General features: G+C 52.9%; 1 protein-coding gene across 3 annotated transcripts in view; it reads left to right on the top strand.

The window, feature by feature from the left end:
• MATK (megakaryocyte-associated tyrosine kinase) overlaps positions 1-17,148 on the top strand; it is a 41,493-nt gene that overhangs the window by 8,106 nt on the left and 16,239 nt on the right. Inside the window, exons 1-4 of one of the 3 annotated variants that reach the window (XM_032774655.2) lie at positions 241-602; positions 14,022-14,100; positions 15,020-15,133; positions 15,701-15,813. In XM_032774655.2, coding sequence (XP_032630546.1) covers positions 14,092-14,100; positions 15,020-15,133; positions 15,701-15,813 — 236 coding nt within the window. In that variant the 5' untranslated portion in view covers positions 241-602; positions 14,022-14,091. Of the gene's footprint in view, positions 1-240; positions 603-14,021; positions 14,101-15,019; positions 15,134-15,697; positions 15,814-17,148 lie in introns of those variants that run through there. The other 2 variants (XM_032774645.2, XM_032774634.2) reach the window with 2 other exon arrangements.

Consider the following 17,148-nt stretch of genomic DNA (forward strand, 5'->3'; position numbering starts at 1 on the left):
GTTTAAGCAGCAGAGAATCCTGTGGCACCTTATAGACTAACAGACGTTTTGGAGCGTGAGCTTTCGTGGGTGAATACCCACTTCGAAGCTCACGCTCCAAAACGTCTGTTAGTCTATAAGGTGCCACAGGATTCTCTGCTGCTTTTACAGATCCAGACTAACACGGCTACCCCTCTGATACTTAGTTTGGTTTGTGTTTCATAAGCGCCTGTGTGGTTTCAAATCAGCTAACTGTCGATGTTCCTCTCTGTGGTGGGGATGTGGAGTTGGGGTGCAAGGGGGCAAAGGTCACTTCAGGGTAAAGTGTCATCCAGAAATGACTCCTCTCTGATTAAAATTGGCTGCATAGGAAGCAGGCACTAGGACCTCCAGGGCACTGCCTCTGCAGCTCAGACCAGAAGAGAAATCAGGAAATAAAGTTGAGGCGAGTTTCTCAGAGTGGATCTTTCGGTGAATGCTGTTGTGCAGGAGGTAAAGCTCCGCTCTGCCATTTGAACTGGGAATTTATTCTCCAGGAATCTTGGGACTCACGTCTGGGCTTGGCTCCAAGCAAACCTGCAACAACTTGGACGCCAAGGGCTTTGCATGGGTGCTGCAGGGAGGTAAGTACAAAGGTCTGGCTGAAGCAATAGCTGTGGCTGGGTAACCTGTGTCCCTTCTCACCTCCAGGAGGACAGAAATGAAGACAAAAGTGTATGTAACATTCAAGGTGCTGCACTCAGTGGGATAAATAGCAAAGTACCAGTGTGGCTGGGTAAGTGTAAGTGAGGGGGGGAGGAATGTGTGTCAAAGGCATGTGTGCAACACAGCCAGTTCCTGCAACCTGTCAGCCCAGGTGCCAGCTCTTCTGCTGCTGTGCATGCCACTCTGGGTTCCTTTAGCTCTGCAGAAGGGGCTGCTCTTTGCGCTGGTGCTTAGGGCAGTACAAACCAGCCTGACTTTTCTGAATGCGGGGCCATTTTCCAATGCACTTGTGACGGTGGAAAGGGAGGGTGGGATTGTGAGGCTTGGCCCAAGAAGTGAAACCTAGAGTATGTTTCGATATCTCATGGAGCCTGCCCGAGACTCTCAGTTCCACAGGCTACGGCAATCAGAACCAGCTAAAATGGGATGGAACAGTTCAGGGACTGGTGAAGGAATCCCCATTACCCTAGGTCAGACTGGGCGTGACTGTGAGCATCTGAAGAGGGTTATAATCTGGATGGTTCCTTCAAATATTTGTCCATGCGGATTCCACTTCTGGGATGCATGAGTCCCAGCTGAACAAAACATCTCAAAGAACCACACTCACTGTCAGGCCTTTCCCACTGCTCGGGAATGGCAGGGGAACAAAATGACCAACTTTAACCCTCCCAATAAGCTGGGCATTGAGTTGTGGGAATGAGCTTGATAGACCAGGCATCTGCATCATCAAAACTGCCACCGTTTGGCAGTGAACCCTTCTCTCAGCCTAGCAGGGGCTGCATCGAGCCCGGCTCACAAGATGCATTGGCTGGGTTGGGTGGGGAAAGTTGCCCTCCAATTTGTTTTTCGGTACTTTGGATTCCCAGAGCTGATCAGCAGCCAACTTTCTCCAGCACGGTGGTCAGCTGCAAACGTGTGCTCCACAAGGGGCTCTGATATGGCGGAAACAGCTGCTGCTGGGCATCCTCAGTATCTATATCATGGAGCCTTAGGAGCAGGGAATGGAGAAAACCTGTAAGGCCAGCTACTGTACCCCCTGCTGGTGCAGGACTAAGCCCTAAGCCAGAGCTCCTCTCTTTTGATATCTAGGAGCCAGTCCAGCCATCATTGTCAGCTCCCTGTGTGTAACGCTTCAGCACTTTCTAAATGCTGGAGCAAGAGCTGCTGTTCAGCTTCTCTGCCTGCTGCCTCTGGTTCAGCAGAGCAACATTCAGCACTCAACTCTCCGCGTACCTCCTCCAAGAAAGCATCTGAACAGAAGAGGGGGAAGGGATAGTGGGATCAGTAGCCGGGTCCCATCAGACAGACTAGTTTCGGTAGATGTGGTGAGCCTCATGGGTGGATTGTGTAGGCTTGGTTCCTGCCACATCTTCATTCACCACTCGTGACCAGGAATGAAAGTAACTTAAAGGACTTACTGGCACGCAGGGCAGCAGGGATCCTGGGCAAAGTGGGGGGCATCTCTGGGCCCCGGAACGGGTGGGGCCTCAAGTGGAAGGGGCAGGACTGGGGCCAGACTCCCCCAGCCAGCCCTTCAGGGCTGCCCGGCCTGTGCCGCCTGGTGCTCTGACAGTGATTTAAAGGGCCAGGGGGAAGCTGCCCCTTTTGCCCCCTTCCCCATCAGCGGCCCTGCCAGTATGGTCAGCTGTGTATTGGCGGCCACTTTCTTAGTGGTATGCCGTACAGGACCATACCAGTTTACTTTCACCTCTGCTTGTGACTGTGGTAACCAGCTCCTTTCCTTGGCCCTGACTCTGGTTTGATTTGATTTTAGTGGGGAAGGTGAATGAAAAAAACCAATTGACTTCCTCGTTCCTGAAGGCCTGTGAATTTAAGAACTTCAGAAGAACATAAGAACTGCCATATTGAGTCAGATCAATGGTTCATCTAGCCCAATATCCTGTCTTCTGCCAGTGGCTGGTGCCAGGTGCTTCAGAGGAAATGAACAGAACAGGGTCATTAACAGGCGATCCAACTGCAGTCATCCAGGCCCAGCTTCTGGCAGTCAGAAGTTCAGGGACATGGAATTGCATCTCTGACTGCCTTGGCTAATAGCCTTTGATGGACCTATCCTCCAGGAATTTATCTTTTTTGAACCCAGCTATACTTTTGGCCTCCACAACATCCTCTGACAATGAGTTCCACAGATTGACTGTGCGTTGTGTGAAGAAATACTTCCTTTGTTTGTTTTAAATCAGCTGCCTATTAATTTCATTGGGTGACCCCTAGTTCTTGTGTTAGGAGAAGGGATAAATAACATGTCCTTATCTACTTTCTCCACACCAGTCATGATTTTATAGACTTCAATCATATCCCCCCTTAGTCGCCCTTTTTCCAGGATGACCAGTCCCAGTCTTATTAATTTCTCCTCATACGGAAGCTGTTCCATCCCCCCAATCATTTTTGTTGCCCTCGTCTTTACTTTTCCAATTCTAATATATCTTTTTTGGAGATGGGGCAACAGAACTGCACGCAGTGTTAAAGATGTGGATGTAACAATGGATTTATATAGAGGCATTATGATATTTTCTGTCTTATCTATTCCTTTTCTAATGATTGCCAACGTTATCTTTTTGACTGCTGCTGCACATTGAGAGATGTTTTCATGAGAACTATCCATGATGACTCCAAGATCTTTCTTGAGTGATAACAGCTAACTTAGACCCCGTCATATTTTCCAATGTACATCACTTTGCATTTATCAATACAGAATTTCATCTGCCATTTTGTTGTCCATTCACCTGGTTTGGTGAGATCCCTTTGTAGCTCTTTGCAGTCAGTTTTGGACTTAACTATCTTGAGTAATTTTGTATCATCTGCAAACTTTGCCCTCTCACTGTTTACTGCTTTTTCCAGATCATTTATTAATATGTTGAACAGCACTGGGCCCAGTACAGCGCTTTGGGGGACCCAACTATCTGTCTTTATAAACCAAACTTTATTCCTTTATTCCTATCCTTTGTTTCCAATCTTTGAACCACTTACCAATCTATCAGAGGACGTTCCCTCTTATCTCAATATAACTTACTTTACTTAAGAGCATTTGGTGAGGGGCCTTGTCAAAGGCTTTCTGAAAGACCAAGTACGTGATATTCACTGGATCACCCTTGTCCACGTGTTTATTGACCCCCTCAGGAATGCTAATAGATTGGTGAGGCATGATTTCCCTTTGCAAAAGCCATATTGATTCTTCCCCAACATGTTGAATTCATCTATGTGTCTGGTAATTCTGTTCTTTACTACAGTTTCAACAAATTTGCCTGGTACTGAAGTCAGGCTTACCAGCCTGTAATTGCCAGGATCGCCTCTGGAGCCTTTTTAAAAAATTGGCGCCATGTTAGCTCTCCTCCAGTCATCTGGTACAGAAGCTGATGTAAGTGATAGGTTACACACCACAGTTAGTAGTTCTGCAGTTTCATACTTGAGTTCCTTTAGATCTCTTGGGTGATACCACCTGGGTCTGGTGACTTATTACAGTTCAATTTGTATCTACCTCAGTTCTTCGACATCCCATCTAGGATCTGAGCATGTCCTAGCACCTGGAGGAGGCACAGAGATATAGGGACAGATCCTCAGAAGTATTTAGGCACCTAACTGTGATTGAAATCAACTGGAATTAGGTACCTAAGTGCCTGTGAGGATCTGGGCATAAGTGACATTCCCAAGTCACCCAGAGTGTCTGTAGCAGAACCAGGCATTGAACCCAGATCTCCTGGGTCCCACCCTGTGCTTTAATCACACAACCATCCTTCCCTCCCAGGGAGCAGATGGTTTGGGATGGGGGCGCTGTGGATGGGAAAACCCCCAGGGAAGCCAGGCAGCACAGGGGGAGTGATTGGGCAGCAGCCCTGAAGTGGCATATGTCAGAGACTCCAACTTTCTTGTGTCCATGTGGGTGCTCCACCCCCGCTGCACTCTGAGGCCTGCCCCCCCACGTCCCTTCCCCCAGGGCTCTACCCTCACCCAACATCTTCTCCCCCTGCTCTGCCCCCACACCTGAGGCCTGACCCTGCCTCTTCCTACCCCTGCTCCACCCCTCCTTCCAGGACCTCCTGCCCACCAAAGAGCTGATCAGGGGTGGCTGGTGGGTGCTGCGCACCCATGGAGTCAGTAAGCTCTGCTGTGGGTGCACGTGGCTGTGTTTAGTTCACCTTTGCCTCCCTGCACTGGGTGGATTGGTCTCTGCTGTTCTGTCTTTGCTTGGGTGCTGGGGTGCTTTGGAAACAGCCACTGTCTGTTACCTCATCTGCCCTCTCCTCTTTGCAGCAGTGGTGACGGGTGTTACCAGCTTGGCAGGCCCTGCTGCCTTCTGACTGAGCAGTACGAGGCCCCTAGGCCAGAGAGCCACGTGGGCTCCAGGGAAGCCGGGGCATTTAGCAAGCACAGTTGTCCATGAAGATATTAGAGACACTGTCTCAAAGTGAAGCTCTGCTACATACCTAGGAACCGTCCGTTTCCTCTCATTCCCATCAGGCCACCAGGCCGCAGTTCTCCTTAAGGCAGATGCTGCTGGAGGGAAGGAGGGATGGTTGATGCCACTGAGAATTGCGGTTTACCCGAGCTTTTCCCCTCTCCCTCTCACTGCCCCAGCTGTGCACTAGCCAGAGGCTATTAGCAGCCACCGGCTGGCTCAGTGGCTGAGATGAAACAAGTTTGAGTCTCTCTCAGGCCGTTCCCAGGGGCCACATCCCCAAATCCTCCCCTGCCCACGGGACTGCTGTTAGCAGCCTCAGCAGAAGGACCAAGGGAGAACTTTCTGTCTCTGCTCCCTGCCCTTCTGTTCTTGGGGCTCATCCAGCCTAGGGATTGCTTCATGCTGAAGTGGATGTAAAACAGGACTTGGCTCAGTGTCGACTCACACTGTCAGAGCTGCAGTGATTAATTTTTGCCAGAGCTGAGCCCTGGCACCTCTGGGCCTGGCAGTTCACGGCCCCAGCACCTCTGGGCCTGGCAGTTCACGGTCCCGACACCTCTGGGGCTGGCAGTTCAGGGCTCCGCCACCTTTGGGCCTGGCAGTTTACGGCCCCGGCACCTCTGGGGCTGGCAGTTCACGGTCCCGGCACCTCTGGGCCTGGCAGTTCAGAGCCCTGGCACCTCTGGGCCTGGCAGTTTACGGCCCCGGCACCTCTGGGCCTGGCAGTTCAGAGCCCAGCACCTTTGGGCTGCCACGTCAATAATGAATATCAAAAAATTGCTTGACACCTGGCACCTCTTTCCTTACAAATTAAGCCCTGCCTGGTTGGCACTGCGGCTGCTGGTTAGGGATGGGCCTGCTCTGGAGTCGGGAAAATGGTGTATTTTAACACGTTACAACATCAGTATAAACAAGGCAGATGATGGTTTCAGGCTGTGTGAGCTGATCAAGATACAGCCTGGGCTCCTGTCTCAGATTTACCAGCTAATATGTTTCAATTACAGCTGCCTAGTCACTAGCACTTTAGCACCTGGGAGCCAACATGGGTTAAAGCTTCTCTTTCCTCCTTGCCTGAGTGTGACCCATGTGTCTTAGATCTTATTAGCTAACGTGTTTGAAAACAAGGTGCTGCTTTCCCACTGCGGCTGGTCCCTCTGCCAGGGCTCGGATAGACTGGTGGAGCAGGGAGAAGCTGGCCTTCTGTCGTTCATGTTGTCCCGGCTCTGGGGTGGAATGGCGATTCCCTCTCCACATCCACCCACCTGGCGCTTTTCACAGGAACTTAAATGGACTAAAATTACTAAGGAACAGATGGTAGCAGCAAAGACACCCACACTGTTTCTAGGTCAAATGTTGCCTCTGAAATTAACAAATTGCCACCTGGTGCTTATTTTTAGCCTTGAAAGATTTGCGGTCATCTCTTCCTGTTGCTTTTCATTTTATAGCAGGCAACAAGGAACTGTTAGTAGGATCTGGTGCAATAAAGATTCCGATCCTTGAGATTACAAAGAAAACCCACTCTGTTCTGCCACTTGCGATGCCCAGAAATGACTGTGACTCACCCCCCAAAAGAGGAAGAGGATGGGCTGCTACCACCTCATCTGCAGGAACATTTCTTTAAACAAACTAAAAAAGACCTCCGGCTTGCTCAGTTGATGAAATGCTGCTATTTTTATCTCCTACTCTCCTGCAGCTCAGATGTGGGGAGGGTCGCTGCAGGAGATCCATAGCCTGGCCTCCTGGAAATGAAAAAGGGTTGGTGCCAATGTAGGGAAATCAGGACATCATTGCTGTGTCCTGCGCAGAATTGCTGCTGCACCTGCTGCACCCCCTTCCAGATGTGCAGTGCTGCTTTGGGTTTGTACACACCCAGGGACGTTTTATAGGTGACCTGCAAAGGGGAGAAGAAACTAGGACTGTGTTCCCCACCCTGCCTTTTTTGCTTCTTTATAGAGCAGATCTGAAGGGGGGTGGCGGGGGGGATATGCCCTTTAAGGACTTGCTTTTAATATTGCAATATCAGAACTGTCTCCCCTGTATGTGCTGGAGCTCTCTTTGGAGAGCTCCAAGAGGAAGTGGAGCACATTCTCAGCCCATCATTAGAACGGAGGTGGGAGCACTGAACCTCAGGCATTCGGGTTCGATAGCGCCAACAGAAACAGAACATGAGAACATAAATCACTTCCTCCCTCAGTCCGTCAGGACATTTTGCTTCTTTGGAGTCTGTCAGTTCTCCAGTCATCCATCGAGTCCTCTAGAAAAAAAAGGGCTCTGAATTTCTAACTTGAAAAGCTTTCGGCCCTTCTTTACAGGGCAGACAGAGATAATCAGGGCACAACCTCAGTGTTCCCAGCACCCAAGTCTAACTCAAGTCTCACAATATTTAGTGTTATTCTTAAAGACCCAGATCCTGGAGTTGTGAATATATGGGAATCTCGGCTTTCTTTTTTCAAAAAAAGTAAGTTCTTAGCTCTTATGGCTCTGGAGAAAAGCTTGAAAACATGAAGCGAGTGTGAGTGAAAGGCTCAGAAACCAGAAGGTGAAGGGCAAGAACTTCCAATGTATTATTTTTTAAAATTTCGTGATTCTGGATATTTCTCTGCTTTGATGGGGTCTGGGCCCATTGCAGTCCTGTCCTGCTGCTGCAGATGGACCACTGCCAGGGTGGGGTTGGCAGTGCTCTCCAGAGCTGTGAGTGTTGGAGTTAACAGCCCATTGAAATGCATGAGACAGTTCCTCCCTCTCGGAGTGATGGTCTCAGGCTCTCAGCAGCCATCACTGCATCATGGCCTGAGTGTAAATCTTTTAGATCTTTTCTTCACTGCTCTGAGGGCTCGAAACTTACTTGTTTAAAGCTGACATTCTGATGTAATCACATGACTCCAGGAGCTGGAGCCATAGGTGCTGGCCTAGTGCCTTAATCCAATCCTGTTTATGGTAGAATAAATCTTAAATAACTCCATGAAAGTCAAGGAGGTTACTTTGGGTTTACAAACAGGATATTTCTGTAGACAGAACCAGTGGCTGGAAGATGAAGCTAGACAAATTCAGATTAGAAATAAGGTTCAAACTTTTAACAGTGAGGCTGATTTACCATTGGAACAACTTGCCAGGGTATGTGGTGGAGTCTTAAAATCAAAACTGGCTGTGTTTTTCTAAAAGATACACTCTAGCTCAACTACAAGATAAGGGCTGGATGCTGGATGTACCAGGGGCCATTCTCTGGTCTGTGTTATACAGGAGGTCAAGGCCGTGGCTACGGCTACGCTGGAGAGTTGCAGCACTGGTGGTGGGTTTACAGTGCTGCAACTTAGTAACTGTCCACACCCGCAAGGCACATCCAGCGCTGCAACTCCCTGGCTGCAGCGCTGGCTGTACACCTGGTCTGCTTGGGGTATAACGATTGCAGCGCTGGTGATTCAGCACTGTTCCGCAAGTGTGGCCACCAAAGCGCTGTAATTGGCCTCCAGGGTATTAGGAGGTATTCCAGAATGCCTGTTCACAACAAACCGGAAGAGTGGCTGAACCCCGGAGCTGCTTATCTAAAAAACAAACACAGCTCCTGTTTGCTCAAGCGAGCAGAGGCAGGGGAATTGCTTTGGAATGTTCACAGCTGTTTGCTTGAGGAGAGAAGGCACATGGCAGAGGGGAAGGGAGGAGTCCGTGTTGAGCAGCTGCTTATGTGGTCTGAAGGCTATTTAGGAGTGCATAATTTGCATTTAGTGAATAAGAGAGGGGTGGGGGAAGGGGTCAAAACTTTTAAAATGATTGAAGGTTGGTGCTGTGTATCTTCCAGTCCTTAGAACTTGCAAGGCAGGGAGCTGACACAGTGTCAGCTCCAAAAATCCACTCTCTCTGTCTCCCCCACGCTCCCTGTCACACTCCACCCCACCCCACTCTTTTGAAAAGCATGTTGCAGCCACTTGAACGCTGGGATAGCAGCCCACAATGCACCACTCCCAACAGCGCTGCAAATGCTGCAAATGTGGCCACATTGCAGCGCTGGTAGCTGTCAGTGTGGCCACACTGCAGCGCTGTCCCTACACAGCTGTACGAAGACAGGTGTAACTCCCAGCGCTGTACACTTGTAAGTGTGGGCATACCCCAAGTGATAATAATGGTCACTTCTAGATTTCCCAGGCTGAGAGGAGCAGCCTGTGGGGCCAGGCTGACCTTAGACGAAAGAGAAGGAGGGTGTCAGCACTGCCCACGCTGACTTCCCCACTCTGCCCTGGTTCAGAGAAACAGCTGTTATCAAGTCCTGACTCATTTTCTCTGTAGTGTAGTTCTGTGACGGGGTGATGTCTCTTGCCCAGTGGCGATTTCCTCTTCTTTGAGCAGCAGGATCTTAGCTCATCTCGCAGCTACACGTTGAGCCTGGATGATCCCATTTAAAAATAAATGACCTGCCAAAACCGGTGTCTGGGTGGGGTGTGAGTGTTCAGGCAAATGGTGCATCCAGCTGCCTATGACAGGGGCCCAGCAAGGGCAGTTGGTTACAGCAGCTTGTGACAGTTCTGCCTGACCCATTCTCAGATGCAGGGCTCCTCACTAGCCCAGTCAGCCAGGAGTCCGGCTTGCATCCAAGCACAAATCCAAGGGGCTTTTCTCTCTGTTGTGAGAGAGGCTCCAGTGTTACCCGGCATCCTCAGAACCGGGAGAGGCCATCCACCAAAGCACAAGAACAAGACCAGCAAACCCCAGTTTAGGTCCCCAGCATTCAAGTCCAGCTGCCTGAAGCTTCCAGTGTTTAAACTCTGCCTCCACTTGACCTCCCCAGCTGTTTTTCTCTGTTTTAAGGCTGCTCCGGTTGGCCGCACACTATTTCCTTTAATCAGCCTCATCTGGCCTGCCGGGGTTAAATTAGGGCAATTATTGCCTTTCTCTGCTGCTCTCTTGGTCATTACGGTAACTCCACACAGCAGCAGACCAGGTGATGTTCCAGCCTTCCCTGGTGGCACTGCCAATTGCTCCCAATGGTGCCTGCCTGTGCTGCCACCAGATGATGAGCTAGAAATTGGTCCATAGTGTTTAGCTGCATTGAAATGACTGGGAGAGCTTTGGAAAGGGACCGAGGGAAACTGTTCAATAGAGACTCAACTGCCAAATTAGTACCCCGATGTATTCTTTATTTTTCCGCAACGTCCAGATGCCCCAGCCAAGATCAATGTGGCATTGTTAGACGTCACGTATTTGCTTATTAAGAGACAGTCCCTGCCCCCCTGAAGTTACAGTCTAAATAGACAATTATCTCCATTGCATAGACGAGAAATCAGGGGGTAAGTGACTTTCCCAATGTCAAAAAGGGCATCTGTGGCAGAGCCAGGATTTGACCCCAGAGCTCCTGAGTCCTACTTAGTACCCTAGTCACAAGGCCAGCTTGCCTTTTAAAAAAGGAAAGCTGCTGTGGAGGAAATCTGAGACTCAAGCACTGGACTCATGGCACTGCTGTACTCTCTAAGGCAGGATTTAACTGTGGCCGACAGTGGTGACCACAGTCCAGTGCACTGTTACACTCTCTCTCCTGCTAACTGGAGAGAGTGACAGTGTCATTTACCCCTGCCCATCCCACAAGAACCAGGGGTCCCCCAGTGAAATGTACAGGCAGCAGGTTAAAAACAGACCTAAGGAAGTTCTGTTTTACTCAATGCACAGTCAACCTGGAGAACTCATCACCAGGGGATGTTGTGAAGGCTAAAGGTGTAACTCAGTTTAAAAAAGAATTAGAAAGCTTCTGGAGATAAGTCCATCAATGGCTATTAGCCAAGCTGGTCAGGGCCGCAATCCCATGCTCTGGGTGTCCATAGCCTCTGACTGCCAGAAACTGGGACTGGATGATGGGACGGATCACTTGAAATGGCCTGTTCCGTTCATTCCCCTAGAAGCACCTGGTACTGGCAGCTGTCAGAGCCAAGGTATGGGGTTAGCTGGCCCATTGGTCTCGCCCACCGTTGCCGTTCTTAAGACATCCTGGAACTGGGAGTCAGGAGTCCTGGGTTCTCTTTCCATCTCTGTTCCTGCCTGGCCACAGGACACTGCCGGTGCAGAGTGAGGTGAGCGTATTGGGCCCTTCTGTAAGAAGACAGGGCCCAGTCGGAGTGGTCAGCAGTCTGAGCACAGCTTCTCCTGAGATCTGTCCCAGCTCAGCCAGTGACAGCGCCTGCCACATTAGACAAGTCCCCAACTGTGCCTCAGTTTTCCCATCTGCAAAATGGGGACAATACTTATTCATCCCCCTAAAGCAGATGGCAGAGTCTACCATAATCCCCTTGCTGGCTCTCAGGTGCATTCCCAGTGGGGGAATTTGTATCTGTCTGGCGTCAATCACACAGATTCTTGACAAGCAATCTGTACTGATGGCCCGATTCTACGGCCTTCACCTTGGGAGCTGGGTTGCCAGCTTTGCAGCATTCCGTGGGTTCAGATCTGCTCTCTTTAGACTTCACTTGTTGGCAGCCAGGCAGCCTAAGTGCTCATGCCCCTGGCTTTGGAGTGAGGCAACTGGAGAAGGTGTAATTTGCAGCTTCAGGAGTGTGAAGCAGAAAGTTGCTTGTGAAACCACATTTTCCGCTCTGGGGCCTCCCACCTCTCAGGGTCCTAGAGCCCGGGCTCCAGGCCGAGCCCAAAGCAGTGAAACAGCCCCTCAGCCCAAACCCTGAAAGCCTGAGTTGTCTGGCTGGTCCAGCCGCTGGTGTCTAGTTGGTCTGTAGACATACCCACAGGTCCCTCTGTGACTGCACTGCTGACAGCTCGCAGTGAAGCCCTGAGTGCCTGGCTGCAGCCAGTTACAGAAGGAAAAGGTTTTTTGAAAGAAAAAAAATCAACTGCTCGTTCTGGGAGGTGGGTTTCTGGGGAAAAGTTCATAGTCATGGTCTGGGCTGGGAAGGGGACGTGTGAGAGATGTGCAAGGGGCTCCACACCCTCCTCCCATGCATAGAACTGACCCGCCCGGAAATGGGAAAAGGGAAAGAGTGCGAGAGTCCATCTGGGGGCAGGGCCCAGCAGCTCTGGGGCCACTTCTGTTTTGATTCCTTAGTTCCTAAATGTTCATGTGACCCCCACATACACCCACATACAGGGCTGGACTGTTGGTGGGTTTTCTTTGTCTCCTTGCTCTGAACCCTCAGGGATGGCCAGGGCTGGGCTGAGTCACCGGACGGGGATGGCCAGGGCTGGGCCGGGTCACCGGATGGGGATGGGCAGGGCTGGGCTGGGTCACTGGATGGAGAGGGGCAGGGCTCTGAGATGGCACTGGATGGGGAGGGGCAGAGCTCTGAAGTGGCACTGGAAGGGGGAGGGGCATGGCTCTGAGGTGGCACCGGATGGGGAGGGGCAGGGCTTTGAGGTGGCACTGAAAGGGAGAAGGGCAGGGCTGGGCCAGGTCACTGGATGGGGAGGGGCAGGGCTGGGCTGGGTCACTGGATGGGGAGGGGCAGGGCTCTGAGGTGGCACTGGATGGGGAGGAGCAGGGCTCTGAGGTGGCACTGGAAGGGAGGGGGCAGGGCTGTGCCAGGTCACTGGATGGGGAGGGGCAGGGCTGGGCTGGGTCACTGGATGGGGAGGGGCAGGGCTCTGAGGTGGCACTGGATGTTCTCACTCTAGCTAGGTGCTTGGCTGGCTGGCCCTTGCTCCCATGCCTAGGGACTAACCCATCACCTAGTGTGGGTCAGGAGGGGATTTTACGCCAGGTCAGGCTGGCGGTGACCTGGGGGGGAGGGCGGTTCGCCTGCCTCTGCAGTGTGGGGGTGCGGGTCACTTGCCAGGTTCCCTGGGTCTCTCTCACTTACTCATTTCCCTGCCATTGCAGGGCCTCGGGCACTGGGGCCCCTCAGCCCCTCCTTGCTGTGTCTGTAGCACAGGCCGGGCTAGTTTCCTGTGGGCTGTAAGACCTTGGTCTCATTTCGGTTTTTGGATCAGTGTGCGGGGGCTGGATTGAGGGGGAGGGGGGGCTTTGAGCTCCAGGAAGTTAGGCTGGATGGCCTGGGGGTCCCTTCTGCCTTTAAACTCTAGGACCTAGTGGTTAGAGCAGGGCAGGGGAGTCCTGGCTCTAGGAAAGCATGTAATCTAGCGGGGACAGCAGAGGGACCAGGGGGTCAGGACTTCTGGGTCCTAGTCTTGGTTCTGCCACTGACTTGCTGGGTGGCCTTGGGCAAGACACCTCAGGGGTGGGGTACGGGGGCTTCTCCCAAGTGGTCCCATCTGGCCTCAGGGAGAAGCCTCCAGTGCCCTCAGTGGGAGCAGAGATGGGCCAGAGCCGAGCACCTGAGAATCCCGCCTTTCTATTGTTTCCATCTGCAAAGCCGGGATGCTGCCGTCTCGGGGAGGTGCAGGAGGGGCTGGGGGTAATGAAGGGATGATTGGGACATGTTTGGAGGCTGTCAGCGGGAAGGAGCTGTAGAGAGGCCATGTCTTGGTGTGAAAGGACCTTGTGTGATGGTGGCTGGACAGTTCACCAGGCTCATGTTAGGCCATGTTATCATTAGTCACAAAGATCAGCATCACGCTACAACCTTACCCAGGCCACCTGGTGTTGGGTCAGACACTGGCTCATGGTTGTCACCATAAACACCTTCAGCTTAGACCCGCCAGGTGTCAACACACCCATTCACGCTGACATTCATGGGCAGTTGTGGTGCTGAGAGGGGAAAATGCCTTTCTAATAATAACAGTGACGTGTAATCCCCCATGTCTACACCTCAAAGAATCTCAAAGCTCTTCACAACTGCACAACACATAGTGAGAATCAGTTCACCCCAGACTAAAGACAGCTGCTTCTGGGGTAGAACGCAGCAGCTGTTCTAATGTTTGCTTGACAGTTTCTCTTTGAACAAGAAAACTCCAACAGAGTGGAGGCAGGGTTGGCCCCTGCAGTATTTCCTTCTCTGCAGCCCAGAGACCAATGGCCGTCTCTGTCTCCTCCCAGGTGATTGCTGCATTTCCTCAGAGACAGGATTCCCCAGAGCAGCTGTGGATGCGCTGATGAGCCAGGCAGCATGTCAACAGTAAGTGGTGCAGGCTGCTCCAGCCCTCGCAGGGCCCCTGGCGGCACAAAAACCCAGGAGCGTGGCTGACTTTCACTTTCCTGAAGGGCTGGATTTTCAAACCCTGGTGCCTGTAGTGTGCACGAGCCCATGCACGTGGGCAGCATGCAGGCACCACAGCTTGGGGAATGCAGCCACATGGGGGGCAGATTGTGCAGGCACCACTGGTCAAGAAGGGATCACTGAATGTGACACCCCAAGGTGAAATCCCGCTAACTCCCTCCCCCCACGCACTTGCAGGTCTCCCCTCCCCTCCTTCACCCACTCACTGCCCTTGGGCTGGGCTGTGCCCTGGGACCATCTCCAAATGCATGGGGGGCCTAGCCCCTCCACTCCTCTTTTATGGAACCCCCGGTGCCCGGGTCTGACCCATTCCCTCGAGCTCCGAGGCATAAACCAGCCGCTATCTGCCTGGGGCCAGCAAGGAAGAGCTTCCATCATGGGCAGACAATTGTCCCGTTGTCCCTTAAAGGCACTACACGCCCCTTCTCCTGCAGCAGCTGGCACTGGGGGAGATGATCCCATCTGGCATGACACTGCTTGTCTGCCTAGCTAACCTACAGTGCCTGCACGCCCCTCTACCATTGCCTAGTTGGCACCTGTTTGCCTGGCAATATCTGGCATTGTGTCATATCCGCTTGGCCCTTTGATCAGCTGTGGGGCACCCCATACTCCTTGCACCTCGGGTGGGGAGTGTCCCAAAGTCACAGCGTGGAGGTGCCCATCTCGCCCTTGCAGTCCTGCAGGGGGTTCAGCCAGTCCCTAGAGCGTGCCCCTTACACCCACCTGGTGGGGCGGCAGTCTCATGTCTAGCTGCTGGGGAGCAGGGGGGAGCCCTGGCTTGTTGCCAGCTGCCCTCATGCCACCCCCTGTTGCACAGAAATGCTGGTTGCCGGGGACGCAGTGCATCACCAAGCACGACCACACCAAGCCCAAAGCCCGTGAGCTCGCCTTCCGCAAGGGCGACATTGTCACCATCGTCGAGATCTGCGAGGTGAGCCGGGCGGTGCAGGGCATGGAGCACTGGGGGAAGGGTTGCTCCCGAGGGCAAACCACCGTAAAGGGGACCCGCAGAAGGGGCAGCAGCTGCTTGCCCACGTTCTCCTGGCAATGGGGCAAAAGCCCCCCGCCTCCCTCTAGTGGGCTCTGTGGGGCAGGGCCCCCCTTTCCTTAGCCGTGTGTGTGCAGTGCCTGGCCCAGCCGCACGGGCCCCAAGGAGCTGCTGTAACACTGCTCCATGGAAAATGGGTATAGAGCCGGCAGAGTCAGACTCTGATTTAGCCTAGGATGACAGGATCCCACTTGGCACCACCCCACCGTCCGTCCCCGCCCCCCATCCCGAGCTCACCCCTCCCCCACACCTCTCCCTTCCCAACTCCCACCCTCGCCCCCCACCCGTCACAGCAGCAATGAGAACCTGCCAGTGGAAGGAGTCGGGGGGTGAGGATTGCTGGGGTTGGGCTAGTGAAATTGTCTCCAGATGCCCCTTCCCCTGGGGAGTAAGACCCTTCCCCCTAAAGTGCCAGTGGCATCAAGATCCCACCACATTCCCCTGCAGCAGAAAGGCTGGTACAAAGCAAAACACAACGACACCGGCGAGGAGGGGCTGCTCTCGGCCAGCTCGGTGCGGGAGCGCGAAGCCATCCGCGTCGACCCCAAGCTCAGCCTGATGCCGTGAGTACAGCCGTGCCCCCTGGCGGCGCCAGCACTGAGGCATGGAGTGCGCTCGCGTTATGAAGGAGACCGATTTCCTTCCCACTTTTGGCCAGGGTCAGCGGTTTCTACTGGTGCTGGCACCCACAGCCACCCAGAGCACCTGGGGGTTAACACCATGCCCCGGCCGCGGGCCTTGCTATGGCTCAGGACACGTCTAGTAAGGGGGGAAGACCGGGTCATTTTACAGCTCTACTGGCTGATGTAGGAGTAACTCAAATCTCAGGCTTCAGGCCACGTGTTGGTCACTGTAGGGGTCAGGAAGGGGATATTCCCCGCTCTATAGTCAGCTGTGTGGGGTTGGCCAGGTGCATTGTGGTTGCTTTTTGCCCTTCTCCCAAAGCATCAAGGATTGGCCCTAGCCACAGGCTGGATGTCTGGCTATGTGGGCCTCCCCTGGAGTGCCCCCCCCCACCAGACTGGAGTGAGCAGGGGCCAGCCCTGCTCTGGCTGGGAGAGGGGCCAGCTGGGTAGTGACCTTCTCCTTGGGCTATTGGTCTCCAGCGTGGCACTCAGAGGGGGTGGGTAGGTGGGCGGTTGGCTGGATGTAGTGCAGGAGCAGCTCACCCTCCGCCCCTTCCCCGCACTCCCCGGGATGGGAGGGAGCTCTGGAGAGGTGGGGGGCGGTCTCTGTCATACTGCTTATGTGTGGAGCTGGGGCTGGTTCCCTTGTGCGTGTAGTGTGTTTCCTCTCAGGTGCCCTCAGGAGGAGTGGTAGATACGCTGGAGGATACGGATAGGATACAGAGGGACTAGACAGATTAGAGGATTGGGCCAAAAGAAATCTGATGAGGTTCAACAAGGACAAGTGCAGAGTCCTGCATTTAGGATGGAAGAATCCCATTCACTCTTACAGACTAGGGACTGAGTGGGTAGGAAGCAGTTCTGCAGAAAAGGACCTAGGGGTTACAGTGGACGAGAAGCTGGATATGAGTCAATAGTGGGCCTTTGTTGCCAAAAAGGCTAAAGGCATTTTGGGCTGTATAAGTAGGGGCATTGCCAGCAGATCGAGGGATGTGACCATTCCCCTCTTTTCGACATTGGTGAGGCCTCATCTGGAGTACTGTGTCCAGTTTGGGGCGACACACTACAAGAAGAATGTGGAAAAATTGGAAAGAGTCCAGCAGAGGGCGACAAAAATGATTAGGGGGCTGGAGCACATGACCTACGAGGAGCAGCTGAGGGAACTGGGATTGTTTAGTCTGCAGAAGAGAAGAACGAGGGGGGATTTGATAGCTGTTTTCAACTACCTGAAAGGGGGATCCAAAGAGGATGGAGCTCAGCTGTTCTCAGTGG

Source organism: Chelonoidis abingdonii, chromosome 11 (genome assembly GCF_003597395.2).
Source record: "Chelonoidis abingdonii isolate Lonesome George chromosome 11, CheloAbing_2.0, whole genome shotgun sequence".
NCBI lineage: Eukaryota > Metazoa > Chordata > Testudines > Testudinidae > Chelonoidis > Chelonoidis abingdonii.